Source organism: Amblyomma americanum, chromosome 10 (assembly GCF_052857255.1).
Source record: "Amblyomma americanum isolate KBUSLIRL-KWMA chromosome 10, ASM5285725v1, whole genome shotgun sequence".
Classification (NCBI taxonomy): domain Eukaryota; kingdom Metazoa; phylum Arthropoda; class Arachnida; order Ixodida; family Ixodidae; genus Amblyomma; species Amblyomma americanum.
Window position 1 is genome coordinate 60,180,104 of NC_135506.1, and position 17,769 is coordinate 60,197,872.

The 17,769-nt window shown below is 48.6% G+C and overlaps 1 protein-coding gene across 1 annotated transcript in view; it reads left to right on the plus strand.

Moving 5' to 3' along the window:
- LOC144108010 (chorion peroxidase-like) overlaps positions 1-17,769 on the plus strand; it is a 135,440-nt gene that overhangs the window by 19,229 nt on the left and 98,442 nt on the right. Inside the window, exon 2 of the mRNA XM_077641272.1 lies at positions 4,960-5,189. Within this exon, the coding sequence (XP_077497398.1) occupies positions 4,960-5,189 (230 nt within the window). The remainder of the gene's footprint in view (positions 1-4,959; positions 5,190-17,769) is intronic.

A 17,769-nucleotide genomic window follows, 5' to 3' on the forward strand; every position in this document is an offset into this window, starting at 1 on the left:
GATGACGGAAAAAGGTGGACTGGTCGAAGGCAGAGCATTGTAAGAGGCAAACTTGTAAACCGGCATAAGCGCAGGGTATCTATAATGCGAATTTCGTACATTCTTTCATTTTATCCGCTTCTTCACTTTCTAGTTATCTGATATGACGCCTTCCTTAGCCGCGATAACTGTGTGATCTGGTTGTATCGGGGACATCATATAGTTCGCAGCTCGTCTTACTCATCTAAAAGCGCATCTTCGTCTCACAGTTCACCGGTCTTCAATAGCAGAGGTCCGGAGAAACGACCATGAAAGTCTTTTTTGGGACATCCAAGATGGCGAAGTCGACACGTTGACCCACAAAGCGTACACTCAGTTCTGGCCGCGTTGAATACGTTTGTCGGCCCCAGTCCGAGTTCTTTTATAGAACCCCCGAGTCAACACGGAGAGCTCTCCTCCGAGCGGCGGGAAGCAATTTTCGCGCCTTTCTGCAAACACGACAGGCGTGTCGAAAGGCGGCCTCCACCCGTCCGAAAGGCGCTTTGCTTGTTCCACCGCGCAGCTAAACCCGGAACAGATTTCGTTGGTCATCAGTTCGTTCGGCGCCGAGACTTCCTTCCGTGTTTACCAGGCAGAGCCATTTCCGTGTTATAGCTTGCCAACACACACAGTCGCGCACATCAAAGATGCGTCCCTAAAAGTGGGAGCCATGGCCGCCAGCTGTCGAGTTGTCAAAGTTGTCCTGGTAAAAACAGCAAAAAGCTTGCGGGATTCTCACTCTTTTCGCTGAACTAAGAAGCAACAACGGCGGTTCCTCCGTACCAAGCTTCCCTCAGACCACGTACGAAAGCGCCCACTAGAAGGCTGAGCTGAATTAGACCACCCTCTACCTTAGAAGCGCCCACTAGAAGGCTCAGCTCAATTACACCACGCTACAAGTGCCCAATAGAAGGCTAAGCTCAATTACACCCCTCTACAGGCAGGCACTAGAAGGCTCAGCTGAATTACAACGCCCTACTCCTTACAAGCGCCCACTAGAAGGCTCAGCTCAATTACACCGCCCTCCTCCTTACAAGCGCCCACTAGAAGGCTCAGCTGAATTACACCGCCCTACAAGCGAGCAGTAGAAGGCTCAGCTCAATTACACCACCATACAAGCGCCCACTAGAAGGCTCAGCTGAATTACACCGCCCTCCTCCTTACAAGCGCCCACTAGAAGGCTCACCTCAAATACACCACCCTACAAGTGCCCACTAGAAGGCTGGACTCAATTACACCACCCTACAGGCACGCACTACAAGGCTCAGCTGAATTACACCGCCCTACAAGCGAGCAGCAGAAGGCTCAGCTCAATTACACCACCCTACAAGCGCCCACTAGAAGGCTCAGCTGAATTACATCACCCTACAAGCGCCCACTAGAATGCTCAGCTGAATTACACCACACTACAAAACCCGCTAGACAGCTCAGCTGAATTACAACCCCCCTACAAGCGCCGAGTAGAATGCTCAGCTTAATTACACCACCCTACAAACGCCCCAATAGAAGTCTCAGCTGAACTACCTACAAGGCACTTAGACAACGTCCGAAGAGGATAGCACGGCAATACACAGCTACCGCTACAAAATAACCATGCTCTACCGAGAGACACGAGAACGCGTACGGTGGTACGCCAAGCGGCGTCGACGTGCCCCATATCACCACTCGCCGAGGCCCGCGTTCCTCGAAGGCATAACGGCGGGGCGACTCGCAGGCGGCAGTCCACGGCCACCAAGGTTCGCCAGACAACCTACACGTCCTGCTCTCGCTGGAGTCCGCGCGCAGGGCAAGGACTTTTCATTTCTCGCGCGGGAAACACTCGCACGCGCCGTGCGGTCCGCGGCATCGCGCCAAGTCGAGATGGCCGCCCCAGAAGAAGAGAAAGCCATTGAGATTCTTAATAAAACCTATAGCGAAAGCAGTCGCCACGTCCTATACGAGTTTCTTAAAGACCACTTCGAAGATCCAACGCGGGAATGCCGGTAAGACGGGGTTTCGTGTTTGGCTTGGCTGGTGTTAGGCCGAAAGCGTGGATTGCGCCTCAGAATTGGCGGTTTCCGCGTGATGCTCTCCGATGTGCGCAGATTAAGTGATTTCGATGCTGCGTTTTCACTTCTTCAATAGATTTACCGCAAGTGAAAGCTCGGTGTTAGGCTGGTACGGAAACCTTCACGACATTTCTTCGAGGTTTGCCTCTAGAAAAGTCGTATTTTTACGGCTGAATCCACATTTTATGCAAGACAATAGTCAAGTCAAGTAAGAAACCTCGTCTTCCCGGCATCCCTGGATCTCTAGCCCCGCCAGCTTTTCCTCTAGTAATATCGAGAAATTCTATGGAGAAAGCTGCTTGGCCTATATATCACACACTGTGTAGGCAGCTCGCTTGGCCCCCTGTGATAAGTGGGCCGGCGTCAGCGCCCGGCCGAGTAAGCAGGCTGTTACGACATCGCCCCCTGCATTGCAGTAATCCTGACATAACTGGTTAGGGCGGGCGTTCACCGCCCAGCTGCGTTGCATCGAGCAAGGTCGCTGCAGAGAGTAACCTTCCCTCGTCCTTCTCTGACCCACTTTGGGAGAGGAGGATGTTCATCTCGTTGCCAAGACCGCGCTTGCGGTGAAGGAGTTTGCCTACCCACTTCATACGGCGATCCGGCCCATTGTTAGCTAGGCCATCGTTGAGGTATTGGGCGGGGGTTTCTTTCAGGCGGGCGGTTGTGGAGCCAGCCTTGAGCGATGCAGTTAAGCGGTTGGCTTATTTCTACTTTCTGCCTTTTTTGCTTTTCCACACACTACCACCACCACTACTACTACTACTACTACTACTACTACTACTACTAATACTACTGCTGCTGCTGCTTCTACTGCTGCTGCTGCTACTACTACTACTACTACCACTATACCAGCTACTAATATTAATATTATTACTACTACTACTACTACTTCTATCACTGTACCAGCTACTAATACTAATACTACTACCCTAAAGAAGCGTTTGCAATACGATAACTGGAGAAGTGCGGCTTGTTGCCTGGCAAGCCGTTTAGTTTGATAGAGGGGTGGTTATATACTAGATCACCAGGCAGGTTCAGTTCAAAAAGAAAAGAACAAAACATAACTGAAGCTAGAGAAACTTATAAGCACTAATAAGCACAATAAACACGCCTTTGTATCACCATTTTTCAAGCTTTTCTTCAGATACCTCTTTTTATGGCATCTCACTGGAATGGTCTTCCGCTCATGCTGTCAACCCGAAATTTCGGAAGCGGTTTTCAATATTCATTTACGGATACTTAAAATACCTAAAGCAGCAGGGCATAACAATGACTAATTTTATTTGATGTCAATTGTTCTGGCCTCTGCTGTGTGAGACGTGTCTTTTGTTCTCCACACCTGTCTCAGTCATTGTTGCACCGATAGTATGCGTGAATAAATAGGCATATAAAGATATCTATGAATAGCCGTACAAGTCCAGACTGACGGAGACAAGAAAACGGGCAAATCGCTCTTCGCTCTGTATTCGATACTGCTGCCGATTCGACCATCGTGTCTGCACCGAGATCGGCGGCAGCAATTTTCAGCTTACGTGAGAAACCATGGAAGCGCCCGTAATTCTCTGCTGGTTACTAGTGCTATGCCCTGTGCGTTCCTCCATTCAGCACAATAAAAGCTGTTACCGTCTCTGATCGTAGATTTCCATTCCTATGTGAGTAGAACCCTATCTAAGCAGAACCGCTAAGCAGACTCACCAGCGCATTCTCACAAGTGAAGCGATACCAGCCAAACAAAGAGGCGACCAATAATGGTAGAGAAGTGAGGGAGGCCTGTACAGGTGCCCCAAAAGTAAAATGGAGAACGCGAGCGGCGGACAAACTGCTTTGCAGCGCGCTCTGTATACGTAGGAGCGGAAGGACATACAGGAAGCGAGGGTCCAGAGGACACAACCTGCAGCTTTGGTGCTCGCATTATCGCTGGCACGAGCGAAGCCGCGCTTCTTCCATCAGCGCTCGCCAGAGACGCTTTTAATGCTTAATGCAAAGAATTTATAGTTGGCACACATCCATCATGCCGAAATAGTTGGTCGTTGCGGCCCGGGAGTTCTGCTTTGTCAAGAATGCTGTTCGCGACGTGTGCTGTGCGATGTCAGTGCACGTTAAAGATCCCCAGGTGGTCGAAATTATTCCAGAGCCCTCCACTACGGCACCTCTTTCTTTGTCAAGAATGCTGTTCGCGACGTGTGCTGTGCGATGTCAGTGCACGTTAAATATCCCCAGGTGGTCGAAATTATTCCAGTGCCCTCCACTACGGCACCTCTTTCTTTGTCAAGAATGCTGTTCGCGACGTGTGCTGTGCGATGTCAGTGCACGTTAAAGATCCCCAGGTGGTCGAAATTATTCCAGAGCCCTCCACTACGGCACCCCTTTCTTCCTTTCTTCTTTCACTCCCTCCTTTATCCCTTCCCTTACGGCGTGGTTCAGGTGTGCAACGATATATGAGACAGATACTGCGCCATCTCCTTTCCCCAAGAACCAATTATTATTATTATTATTATTATTATTATTATTATTATTATTATTATTATTATTGTTGTTGTTGTTGTTGTTGTTGTTGTTGTTGTTGTTGTTGTTGTTGTTGTTGTTGTTGTTGTTGTTGTTGTTGTTGTTGTTGTTGTTGTTGTTGTTGTTGTTGTTGCATTTCAACCACCAAATCACAGCGTGTCAGGGATAGCCTTCCACGAGCCGTTCAAAGCGGCCTTTACGAACACTGTCTTCCGCTAATAGAGCGCGCTGGAAAGCAGTTTTGCCACAGCTCGCGTGATCCGTTTTACTTTTGGTGCGCCTGTACTTGGCTTAATAGCCCAACAGTGGTATTTCCACTTGGAACGATGCTAATCACTACAGCTTCAAATAGAAAACCTGTGCCCTTCCTCTACACGGACCGCAGGAACAACGCAACGAAGGTCCAGGTGCAGCGGGCAGTGTCCAAGCTGGACCTGAACGAGTTGGAGCCCATTGCGACGCGCAAGGAGCTCTGCGGCCGGCTCTACCCGTCCACGTGCGATCCGGCCCACCCGTACCGCACCCTGGACGGCTCCTGCAACAACCTGGCCAACCCTAGCTGGGGAAAGGCGCTCAGCTGCCACTCACGCATAGCACCGGCCGTCCATGGGGACGGTAAGAGTGGCTGCGAGCGGCGCCGCCGTTAGTGCGTGCCCTATGGAGATATTTAGCGTACCGTTACAGTGTACCAATACCCTCTGTCGCCAACAGCACATGCGCTACCAGTGACTGGCGTTAGCGGTGCGTTCTAACGCTACGCTAAAACGGTCTACTAACGCGCGAAATCAGTCCGGCTTTACAATACACTTTAAACAGAAAGGACTAAAAGCGGAGTAAGTCGACTTCTAGAGAACTCACCTATTTATAGAAGGAAGTGCGCAAGAGGCCAGCTTACACCCTTTTTAATCCCATATACGCCTATATGTGTTTAGAGTGTACTTGCTAGCTGCAGGTCAGGGGCGGATTTGCGGTCACTCTTGTTGGGGGAAGCGGTTGTCCTATTTCGACCATGCATTTCTTGCTCGGACATTTTTCATGGAAGAATTAGCTTCAGCTTGCTTTTGCAATGATATATTTCTCGCTTAAAGGGTTAAAGTATGCAGGAAGGGGGTATGAATCCGCCCCTGCTGCAGGTCAGGGATTGCAGGACCTGGTTTTCATGCTTCATTTAGCTGCGAGCCATGGTTTCACTTAAAATGTTGTGACTTTAATATTGACCCGACTGTAGCATAAGAGGAACCGCTGTGGCAGTGCGCAAAATAAAGTGTCCATTTTCTAGTTCTGACAGACTGTATTAGAGGGATTAGGATCACACCAGCAGTATCAGCGGTTGGTAATGGTTGCGACTGTATAGCACCAGTCGTAGTAGCGGTAGCATTAATCAGTACTAGCCGTTGCTATAATATTGGCTGTTTGTGGCCCCAGTAGTGTACTAATGCTTATAGTAGTTAAATCACAAGTAGAGGTACTAGGTGATGCTGGTACTGATGAATGTAATATCGAGAAGAACAAGCCGTAGCAGGTGCGGAGCAACCTTCTGATAAAAGCGAAAACACAGCGTAACTGGCCGGGAGAGATATAAAACGATAAATGGCATTATGCTAACTCTGTGCTTCACCAGACAATGCGGCAATACAAAGGAATCAGCTTAGGTCGAACAACAAAACCACACCATGATGTGCAACAACTTGTTTGCAACAAGGGCCAGACATCTGGTCTCGGCCGAGGTATCAAATATAAACCATCTACAACAGGCAGCTTCGACAAAGGATGCCAGCCAAGTCATTTAACCTGTATTCCCGTATTCTACAGTTGGCACTAGTAAATTTTCACGTATGGCGCCTTTGCTGTCAGTTGACATGGAAAACAAGTTTTCGAGAATTTCTCCTAAGTGCGCATTTTAAGTTAATATGTACAAAGTGTTTTAACCTGTACTTAAATAAATATACGGTAAGCAATAACAGCAAAGATTAAAAAATTAGCCTAAATGGAAGTGAGAAACTGCCACAGAGCTTTCGTGGTGCAGGATATTACACAACTGCCTGCTCTCAGGCTCGAAAAGTCGCGGAAATAAAAAGCTTTTACCACCGCGGCATAAAATGCGACTCGTTGAAAAGGCATAAATTATTCCTGGCACAGAAAGTTTCCGAGTCCAGTCCAGAAGAAGGTAAACTTTCGAAACACGGAGAGTTGCTCAACCGCAGTCGCAACACTTTTAAACGCTCCTTCATCAGGTTCGGTGGTTGGCACTCGGAGGAAAGGTTTCGTTATCCTGTCGAATATGTGCTGTGCGAGCAGCTTTTCCTTCTACTGAAAGCATGCATTACCGGATGCGCTTGCGGGGATTACTGGACAATCTAATGGCTTCGTACCCGTGGACACGCCGAAGCTGTAGTCCACCACCATTTTCCGATCGCGATGTAATTCTTCTTCTTCAAGGATGGCCATGTGCTCGGCCGCAGGGGGCGCACAACCCTTCGCGCCGCGAACATTGCCATCTCGATTCCGTTCGAGACCTTGGCCGACAGCCAAGTGGCCCAAGACCACGTTCCGCAAAGTGCACCTTGAATGTCCCGGAGAGACGGCAAAGGTTGCAAAAGATCCGTATCATTCAAACGGGGGGAAAGAAAGAGGGGAGAGGGGGACACGTGTCTTTGAGGAGTACGCCGGAGTAGCCCCGGCAGAATTCCAAACATAAACGCCTCTCAAAGGAGGCGCGTGAAACGATGATAACGGCTCGAAGAAGGACGGGGCAAGGAGGAGTAAACAACCGTGGGAAGGAGGAGAGGGAGGGGGGGGGGGGATAGTGGTCCTGGCGGGCGGGGTGCAGGGAGTGAACGTGCGGCGACTCAGTGTCACTGCACTCGACCACCGCGTGGTACGTGCCTGGCAAGGTCACCCCGAGCTGTGTGTGTTCGTCGTGTGGGGCGACCTTGTTGTCCTTTTACCTTTCCATTACTTAAGTAAAGAGAGGGACCTGCGCAATTAACAGTATTTAAGTTCGCGAAACTAGACTGCCCCTGGGTTTATAACCATAGCACGTTAAACGGGACATAGAAGAAAAGAACACTCAGGGACACAGCTCAGCGTTGTATTGTGTCCCTGCGTGCACCTTTCTTCCGTGTCCCGTCCGTCGCGTTAAGGTTATGTAATAGCGTAACCAACTCGGCCAACCACTTACCTCCTCTGAGTTCACTTCGGACAGCGAGCGGAGGCAGCGTTTGTGCAGGGCTGATTTTGAAGGGTAGGTGAGGAACGCATCAAGTTGTGTTGTTGGGCAAGTTGGTGAGACATTCTGTAAGAAAAAAAAAACAGAGCAAACAACACAGTGCTCGTGTCTGTCTGTCTGTCTGTCTGTCTGTCTGTCTGTCTGTCTGTCTGTCTGTCTGTCTGTCTGTCTGTCTGTCTGTCTGTCTGTCTGTCTGTCTGTCTGTCTGTCTGTCTGTCTGTCTGTCTGTCTGTCTGTCTGTCTGTCTGTCTGTCTGTCTGTCTGTCTGTCTGTCTTAGTCCTGCGATTTTTGCGCTGTTTTTTCCTGCAGAAGGTGAGGAACGCCCAGCGGTTCTTTTCTCTAAGCTTGAAGAAACAGCACGCTTTTATGCGGCAGCATGCTGTATGCTTATGATCTTTAGACACTCTTGGTCAGCCGAACGGAGGCAGACGGTTAATTTCGCCGAATCCCTAGTTAGAAACACTGTAATCAGTCGGAAAGGTGAGTCCTGAGTCCCAATTGTTCTCGTAGTTTCAGCCTGCCCTCCTTGCGTTAACCAGCGATGCAGTAGAAAAGTTTTAAGTCAGCAACGAACGAATCCCTTTTCATAGCGGCTACCCATATTTCCTTCTCGCGTTTTTTTTCTGCTTTTATTTTTTGCTCCCGGCTTTCACATCACCTCCGGAGCAGTGAGTCTTCCGTACACGCCAGCCGCCAAAGACGCTAGCCGCGGCCTGTATTCGCCCGTTTTGGTCAAAAAATAAAAAGGACCATCCGCCTTGTGCACGTGCCTTTCCGTCCATTTACCCCTCCTGCTTCTGCACTCTCGACCGCCCATCGTATCGTGACAACGACCGTACGACGCTTAAGAACGGCAGGTCGGTGCAACGCGTGACAGGACATCAAAGAAAAAAAAGATAAATAATAACAGTAATACGGGGGCCGAAGATGCCGGCAGCGCATCCTCCACCGGACGCTCCCGGTTCAGAGTGCGAAGCACACTACAAGGTGGAGAGAGAGAGAGAGGGAGAGGACGGTAGGGAGACAAGCATCGGTCAGGCCGTGCAGGCGTCCTTCCGCTCTCCTCAGGGGGTGCCCGCGGCGAGAGGTGTCCCCCGGTGGCCCGGTGGCCGGAGAGAGTCGTCGACGGCCACAGGGTCGATCGAGGCGTACCTTCCTTCTCGCTCTCTTCTGCCCCGCGTTCCGCAGGTCAGAGAGAAGCACTCCTGCACGCAAGGTTCACGCGCAAAACTCTCCGTCCGAGTCACGTACACACAACCCGCTGCACGATGCTACCGTGCCCAATGCTGTTTAAGTCCCTTTCTTCGGTATTGTGCTCCGCTTTGTTTGCATTTGTTGGCCCTTCTGACGCTTCTTCTTCCTCGGCTGCCATTCTTTTCCTGTCCATCATCGTCTGTTCCCTCCTCCTTGTTGTCGTTGTTGTCGTTGAGCGCTTTTGAATCGGCATATCACAGCCTTCCGAAGTGACAAATCCCAATGATTCGTTCGTACTTATATCTTTTGTCTTTATCTTGCTTCTCTGCTTTTTCCTTCCAGCACGTCCAGTCCTTGTGCAAGCTTCTCATTCCCTTCCATTTATTTTCATTTCAGCATTCCTTCTTCGTTCTGTGGGATGGCCAGAAGTTGCGAGGTCTAGTCGAACTAGGATCGAAAAAAACAGAAGTGGCAAGAATGCCGGAAATCTTCATTGGTGTTTTTTTTTTTTGTTTCCGCGTGCTCTCCCTGGATAGGATAGGATAGGATACACTTTATTGCTCTAACAAGGTCTTTCGGTCAGACAGAGGTCTTCATCTTCAAGCAGATGTCTCCCGCCGTCTTATCTCCCTGGAAATGCCTCTCGCACGTTGTGTGATCCATCGAAGACGCGACTGTGAGCGCAACGTCTAGGCAGTGATTATCGTTAAGGTACAGGTGTCTGCTACCCCCACCCATCAAAAAGAATCCTGTCGACATGCTCATATTTCTTTTACCGCCCCTCAGAATCAGCCTACATTGCTGCGTGCATCTGTTTGAGCTATAGAGTTATCAGGGTAGCCGTTTGCTTAAAAAGCGCAGAACCGGCGTTTTCATATCTCACAGCAGCGTACTCGGCGAACATTCCGCTGTTTCCCCAAGCTAGAATCATCGAGTGGCACTTCAAAGACTTGCTTGTTCTACTATACCGTGCCGAGGCTTGACAGCAACGGCGAGCCATACCGGCTGCGGTAGCTACTGGTCTTTGGCGTTCAAACGCTGAGCCCTAGGTCGTGCGGTCGAATGCAGGCCGGGCGGCTGCATTGCGATGGAAGCGAACTGCAACAACAATTGAGTACTGAGCGAAGTCTGCTGGCGGTGAGGGACCGGGCACCCTTAGTGGCAAAATTAATATTCAGCACACAACTACTGATCCGGAGTTCCCGGGTTCGAACCCGACCGCGGCGGCTGCTTTTTTATGGAAGCAAAACGCCAAGGCGCCCGTGTGCTGTGCAATGTCAGTGCACGTTAATGATCACCAGGTGGTTTAAAATAATTCCGGGCACCTCCAGTACGGCACCGCTTTCTTCCTTTCTTGTTTCGCTACCTCCTTTATCCCTTCCCTTACAGCGAGGTTCGGGTGTCCACCGATATATGAGACAGATACTGCGCCATTTTCTTTCCCCAAAAAACAATTACTATTTTTATTGCACAACTAAGATATCTTTCAAGCTCACATGCCACTTTAAGACATCAGACCTCCATCATCGCCACGCCTTCCGGTCATAGAGTCTCGTGCCAGCGACACTAGAAGAAAAACAGGCTCTTGGGACGATTGGGAGATCTAGAAGTTGCAGCAGCGAAGTGGCTAGGCGATGGTGATTGTGCCTAGTTACGTACAAACTGGAACCGGACTAAACGGCCCCGCACAAGTGGTTCCGCTGACTGGTCGCGTTCGGTCTATCCGGACCTTGCACGGGTCTGTATACTGGCAGCGCGCCGGGACGAGTGCTCACTTAAACTGTGCACTAGGCCAAGCTACTCTGGCTCATGACGCGGCGGCAGCGGCTGCGATGCTTGGTTAATTAAGGGGAGCGCCTCGACAAGCTGAAAGCAAACCACATTTCTCGCGCGTCGCCCTCCAAGGATCCTGTTGGTTAAGCCGAGGAGACACGCTATCCATTATCCTGAACGTCCACTTGCACGTCGACGAAGAGAGGACAAGAGTCGTCTCTTATGCTCCTCTCAGGCGGAAGAAATCAAACGAACATTGTTGATTTCGGAGAAAAAAAATTGACTGGAGGTTTAGCACTGTTAAGCACAAAATATTGTGCGAAAGCGTGGCTTTAACAGGCGGACACCACCACCACGTACCTGAAAGCGCGGTTGAGGTGTCCACTGACCCAGGGAGTCAGCTATGCGCATCTTCAACTTTTTCATCGTGAATGCCAATTTACGCAATGTACGCCGGCGGCCTATGCTCGGTTGCCGCGTTTCTGCAGCAATATTGTCATCGCCAACGCGTATTGCTCCAGTGCCGAGTTTCTGCCACAGCGTTGTCCACCCAACGCATGCAGCCCACATCTCCCTGTCACTACCACCACATAGCTTAAAGCGCAAACTTTAGTTTGATTTGGTAGTAGTATTAGTTTATGAATGCAACTATCGATGTGCAATGCACAGCGAGAGAGTGTGTTGCAGTTTGAGACGAGGCGTGATCGGCTGCGCCGACAGCATACTGCATGCTCTCGCGCAGTAGCCAGCGAAGCTGATCTGTTCGCACCGCAGCGGGTTTCGAATCCCACTGGCGACAATATTTATTTATTTATTCATTTATTGTTTGCACAAGGTCACACTCATGTCCAAGCTTCCGGTAAACCGGTTTGACTTCATGAAGTAGTGCTTTCGCAATAAAACAACGCATTTATATCATACTGTGCAGCGATTATTACTCCCCCTTCTCTCCCTGCAACACGCCGACCTCACCGTATGTTCCAGGAAGCAAGGAGCATGCGTTGTTATTGTCTTTCTTATGGCAACAACCATTCAAACTGCTTGGCTTTCATTCCGCTTGGTGCATGCATTCCGGTTTTGTGGGTGAATGCAATGCATGGACTAGGACTGTTTCCACTCGGAATCTACTCCAAACCTACCACAGTGTAACATAGAGAAAGAGTACAGGCAACACCAAAGGTAAATTCTCATACTGTGTCAAATTTAGCTTCGTCTAATGTCTACTACTTAATCAATACACGTTACTTTTTATTCTCGAATCCCCGCTTACAAAACTTAACTCGTCAGTAGATTAGCTAGCGTGCATGTATGTACGTACCGAAAGCAACGGCAAAGGCGAGCAAGGCTGTCTCAGTGTCTTTCATCCGCCATCGTTCTCTGTCCTCCCCAAGCGTTGTTATTAATTTTGTCTTTTCACTGAGATTAGGAATCATGTCCAGGGCGTGTCCCTGTACGACAGACCTGACCTCTTCACCTTCCTGTCATTATGGCTTCTCTGTCCGTGGCCCTCTCGGCTCAGCAGCGCTCCCAGCCGGCGACAGATTGCACTGCACTCGCTGCTCCGAAACCGGCTCGGTCAGGCCAGACCGGGCAGGCAGCTCGGGACCCGTCGCAGCGTGCATACTGTGGCGGCGCCGCCTTACGGGCGCGTGGCTCCCTCGAGTAACGCGGGGCAGTCAGTGACCCAGAAACCGAGACCTTGCCTGCCCGCCGGAAACGGGAGTGGGGAGGGTATAATCATTGCCGGCTCGAAAGGGGTGAGCGCCGGGTCGGAATCTAACGCTCGCGAAAAAAGGCCCCAAGATTTCAAAACGCCCACTCTCAGGTGGGGTCCCATTCCCGCCACCCATTGCTGCTGAAACTGGACAGCGTGCGAAATCAGGGGTGCCGTCTCGAGCACACCCGATTTTCAGCCGAAAACGGAAAACCGGCAAGTGCCAAGCGAGAGTATCGAGTTGTTCGAGCTGCCAAAAAACAACCTCGGCCAGTAGACAACCTATCGTGGTGAAAAACTCTTGAAGACGAAGGAATGCCACAAAATCAGCCCTAAAACTGGAGGAACAACAGTTTGTTAGAGGCTGAAGCCATGAATGCGAGTTGTTCATTCCAGCATTTAACGCCTCCCCGTCCACTTCTCAGCGCTGCCTAAGCACACTCTGCGTAAAATTAAAACTAACTTCCTTATTACAGCTTCATGAGTATTGATTTCTCTACTGCGTTCTGGTCCCTCCTTAAGCCATGGATCCTTCCTGTTCCAATTGATCTTGCTTCCAGTGCCAATCTAGAATCTCTTATATATTTTTTATCCTATTGTGTCACATGTTCACTATGCCCTTCAACCCCTTACGCAAGAAAGAAACCAGTCCAGGGGGAGAGAAACACAACTTTAGTCCTCAAACCCTCCCCACATTAGTCCCTAAGTTTGCACACGGCATTCCTCTTGCCACAAAATGAAGTTTTTTTGTTTTTTTTTCACCAGTGCCTGTTTCTTCGAGAAAGACCGCAAAATTGTTGTAGCCTATTAACCCCGAAACGAAATTCACCACACATTTCACTGATCAACCCTGATGACTCGCAAGTACCAGGTAATGAGTGCGCTGAAGACATGAACTCATATTTTACCTCAAAATTTATTCATGAGCCCGCTTCCAACGTACCCTTCCAGCCCGGTTTTAATTTTTCTCAAATGCAGCCGGTCACCGTCACACCTGACACCTGGAGGCATAGCTAAATTAAAAGACAGCCTTAAGGTTTATAGCAGTCCTGGCCCTGACAATATGTCCCCAAAAGTATAAAAAGACACGAAACTAATTTCCAGTCATCTTTTCCAGATAATTTTCACCCAATCTATTGTTACAAACTCAATTCCTAATCACTGAAAAATTAGCATGGTTATCCCTGTACACAATGCTGGCGGCTATTCTGACCCCTAAAATTACCGCCCTATTTTTTTGAAGTGTATCTCACGCAAAATACTCTCGAATTGTATCGCACCCTTGACAACAACTCCTTCATCTTCTCGAACCAACATGCTTTCCGTCGAAGCCTTTCATGCGAAACCTAGATATTAGAATTCACAACAGATCTTCACCTTAATCTTGAAGGCGTTCAGAACAGATATTATTTATCTTGACTTTTCCAAAGCGGCTGATGGCATTCCCCATCGTCGCCTCATGGCCAAACTTTAGAGCCTTCGTCTAGAGCCATTGAGAGCAAGCTGCCGGGCTAGTTGGTGATGCATGTTGTTAACTATAGGAAGCGCAAAATACCGGACGACGGACAGAGTAAGGGACACAAGAAAAAGGTGAACATGTTTTTTGTGTCCCTTACTCTGTCCGTCGTCCGGTATTTTGCGCTTCCTATAGTTCGCGCCATTGATTTTATCGGGGACCAAATGCTTTCTTTTTACCCTTTCACAACGCACCGTCATTGATAATCTCCATTGCGCCGCAACTGACGTAATTTCGGGAGTTCCTCGAGGCACTCTTTTTTTTTTGCATTTATCAACGACCTTCTCTGCATCGTGTCATCCTCAATTCCCCTATTTGCATACGACTGCATTTCTCATATGATTCTCACATGCGACTGCATCATCCAGCAGGGGTCAAACCCACCTTCAAAAAGGCCAAAACGAAATAACCAACTGGTACACAGGTGATACATGAGGTTAAATGTTTCCAAATGTAAGCTCATGAGAGTATTCCGCAACATAATCACCTAAAATATCACTTTTATTTAAGTTCAATAGCCCTAACACAAGTAGATTCGTACCGGTACCTTGGGAATGAGAATAAATTGCGAACTTTCATGATCGGAGCACATCCAAAACGTAGTCACTGTAAGTTCAAAATCACTCGATCAACTAAGAAGATTGCTAGCCGTGTGCTCCCCTGCTGTTTGCAAACTCGCCTACGAAACGTTCATTTCGCGCAAAACTGGAATATGCATCACCTTTATGGAACCCTCGCCAAACTTATGAACGCATTCGAATCAGTGCAAAGTCGCGCAGCCCCCGATTTATAACATCATGCTACGACCACAGACCCGATGTTTCAGGCATAAAATCATCGCTTGACAAACGGCCGCTGTCTTTTAGTCGCAAAATGACCCAACTTTGTCTTTTTCCGCAAAATTTTTCACAATTTCCCCTCACTTCCACTACACACTGCTACTTCCACCCTACAGATTATCGCGCCGTCTTTTTTTTTAAAGCGAAATTTATTGCCCCAGGGGCATCAATGATGGGTGAAGGTGTGATGAATGATGTAGTAGAGATTAAATGAATGGAAAAAGGTTAGCTGATTTGATGAAGTCCAGTAGAGAACGATGGTGCGGTCCCTGCGTCCAGGCAATGTATGAAGAAGGGTTGCCTGGTGAAAGACCTGCTACCATCAGGTGCCGGATCCTTGTAGGCTTGAGAGCTTGGGCAGTCCCACAGTAAGTGATGAATGTCGGCCTCAATGCCCTCGTGTTTACATACCGCGCCGTCTTGTTAACAGTTTAGTTTTGCAGGGTTTATATGGTTCCACTAATGCCTTTCATGAATCCTTCTTGCCATCTGGCATAAAACAATAGAAAGACCGTAGCAACTGAGCGTGACCCCCAATATATTCAAGAATCTACACTTAGACCATATTTATCATTAGCCGCATATTAACGCGCATTGCCAACTACTCCTCATGTACAACAGCTGCGCTTCTTATGAACATTTTTTGCCGAGGTTACTGGTTGCATTTTGGATAGAAAACAGCGCAAAAAGACTCAAGACAGAGAATAAGGAAACACACAGAGAAGCGCTGATCCGCAACTACATTTATTCAGAAAAAAAAAGCGTATTTATAGCTAACAATCACATTACCCAGTAGCTCCCGCGCAGATGCCCAGAGTACAGTCTAAGAGCCACACCATAGGTCAACGGCTACTTCCCCCCCCCCCCCCCCTAATAGCAGGACAGCCCCGACAACAAAACAACACGAAAAACCGCGAACAAAAACAAAAACACAAAACACCTAAACACTAAAAGAAATCATATGTTCTCGAATAAAGCAATCTTTTTACTGGCTAGCAATACGAAGTCTGGCTAACGCGTTCATCCTGTCTATTTCGAATATGGTATGCTTTAATTCACTTCCTTGTTGTCTTAACTCTGTGACGAAATGAAATGCTCGTGTGCGAGACTAAATGTCTGCAAACTTTCTCGTTTTCCTTCACGCAATCCCGGTAGTGCTCGTTTAGGTGGGAATGGATTCAATCCGATAGTGATCGAAGTTGTTCCCTAAGCTGAATGTTGATACACCCACCGGTCTGACAATAAACAATTTGTTACAAGAAAGAGGAAGCTCAAAACTGAGCATACGCATTCTACACATCTTGATCTATGCGACACTGAATAATGAAATGGGCTGTTTCATGGTACGTTTGTCACGCCTGTTCCTATCATGTGGGTAAAGTCTCTCCCCCCCCCCCCCCCAACTGTGTCGCGCAGGAAACACTATGTTCACGTCAAACCGTCCAGCAACCTTTGTACATATGTACATACGGGGTAACTGCATCGTTCCTACCTTTTCTGTCTAATCTGGCTCTTGAGAAATCTTCGCGTACTGCCAGCAGTAGCTTTGCGCAAGTTGCTGAAATCACTACTTTCGGAAACAATGCAGCTTCTAATCTACATGCCTGTGAAAGCACACTGTCCGTTATGTTACTGCGAGCAATACGGGAAGGTTCTCAACAGCCAGATTGTGTGAGCTTCCTTTTTCCTTGTAACTAAGTTTGTATTATCAGCTAAAGGAACATTGTCAGGACTGCTGGAAGGAAAACGACAAAGTTTTCAGGCCTTTAGTCCCGCACACGTGCAGCTTGATCAATGAGGGTGGCGCTGGTGAACACTGTCAAGGTTCGCATACACTACACATAAATACCCCTGAAAGCAGCAGACTGGACGACCATCGCCGTAGCACGTTTGACAGAGCCCCGGAAGCAAAATTTGGAGGTCATTGGATCGGATCCCACCGGCGGCATGTGATTGTTTTTCTTCTGCTTTTATTCGTCTCCCTTGGTGAAAAGATACAAATTAAAAAAAAAGACATCCCACTCTGCTTCTTGGTTTCGGTGGCTATTGGCTTCCGTCATGTAACCCATAACGAGCATCTCTTTTCACTTCATTTGTATGCTTAATGAGTGTGATAATGAGGTGTAATGAGTGTATTAATGAGGTGTAAAGGTTAGCGTTAAGCAAATATACGTAGTTTCATTTCGTTGCAATTTCTTACGAGCTTATTTTATGTGTAAGTATCGGCCACTCATAACGAAACGCTGAGTGGCAAACAGTCAACTCCCCATCGCCGCTACCCCGCCAGTAAGATAAAACGAAGTGAACCACAGCCTTCTATACTTAGTTTTAAACGGGCCGTAATGTGCAGGCGGCCACTTGCTACAAACAATGTCACATAATCTACAAAAAGAAAAAATGCCGCCACCGTCTGGAACACGTTGAAGACGTCGCCTCCATTCACCATCAGTGCACTTGCTCCCAATTAAGCCCACCTGATCTATTCTCGAAAAGTGCCTGCGACCCGCCCTGCATGCCAGACCCCCACGAGTCCATGACTGCAAAGACCGCAGACTGTCATTGGTGAGGATGTAAACAAGGGTGTATTGGATGGGAGCCAAAACTGGGTTGAAATGTGGACCAGGCTCTGAGCGGATGTGAACAAGGCTTTGTTTCAAACCTCGTACTTCCCCTGTGCCTGAAGAACTATCGTTGTAAAAACACAGCCTTGAACTGAATGGGTCAGCCCTTCTAGCAGGTGCACCGCAACTTTGCGGATCCTGGCTTTGGCTCTCAGGCTACAAGACAATCAAGTGTTTGTACTCGCGATTCTTGCGGTCCGTATTGTTACTCAGCCGGGTAAGGCCACCCCTCTCAGTCGGCGTTTTTAATGCAGCGCTCTCGCACGGTGAAAATGCAGAACGCCTACTTTCATGGCTCTGCAGAGTCC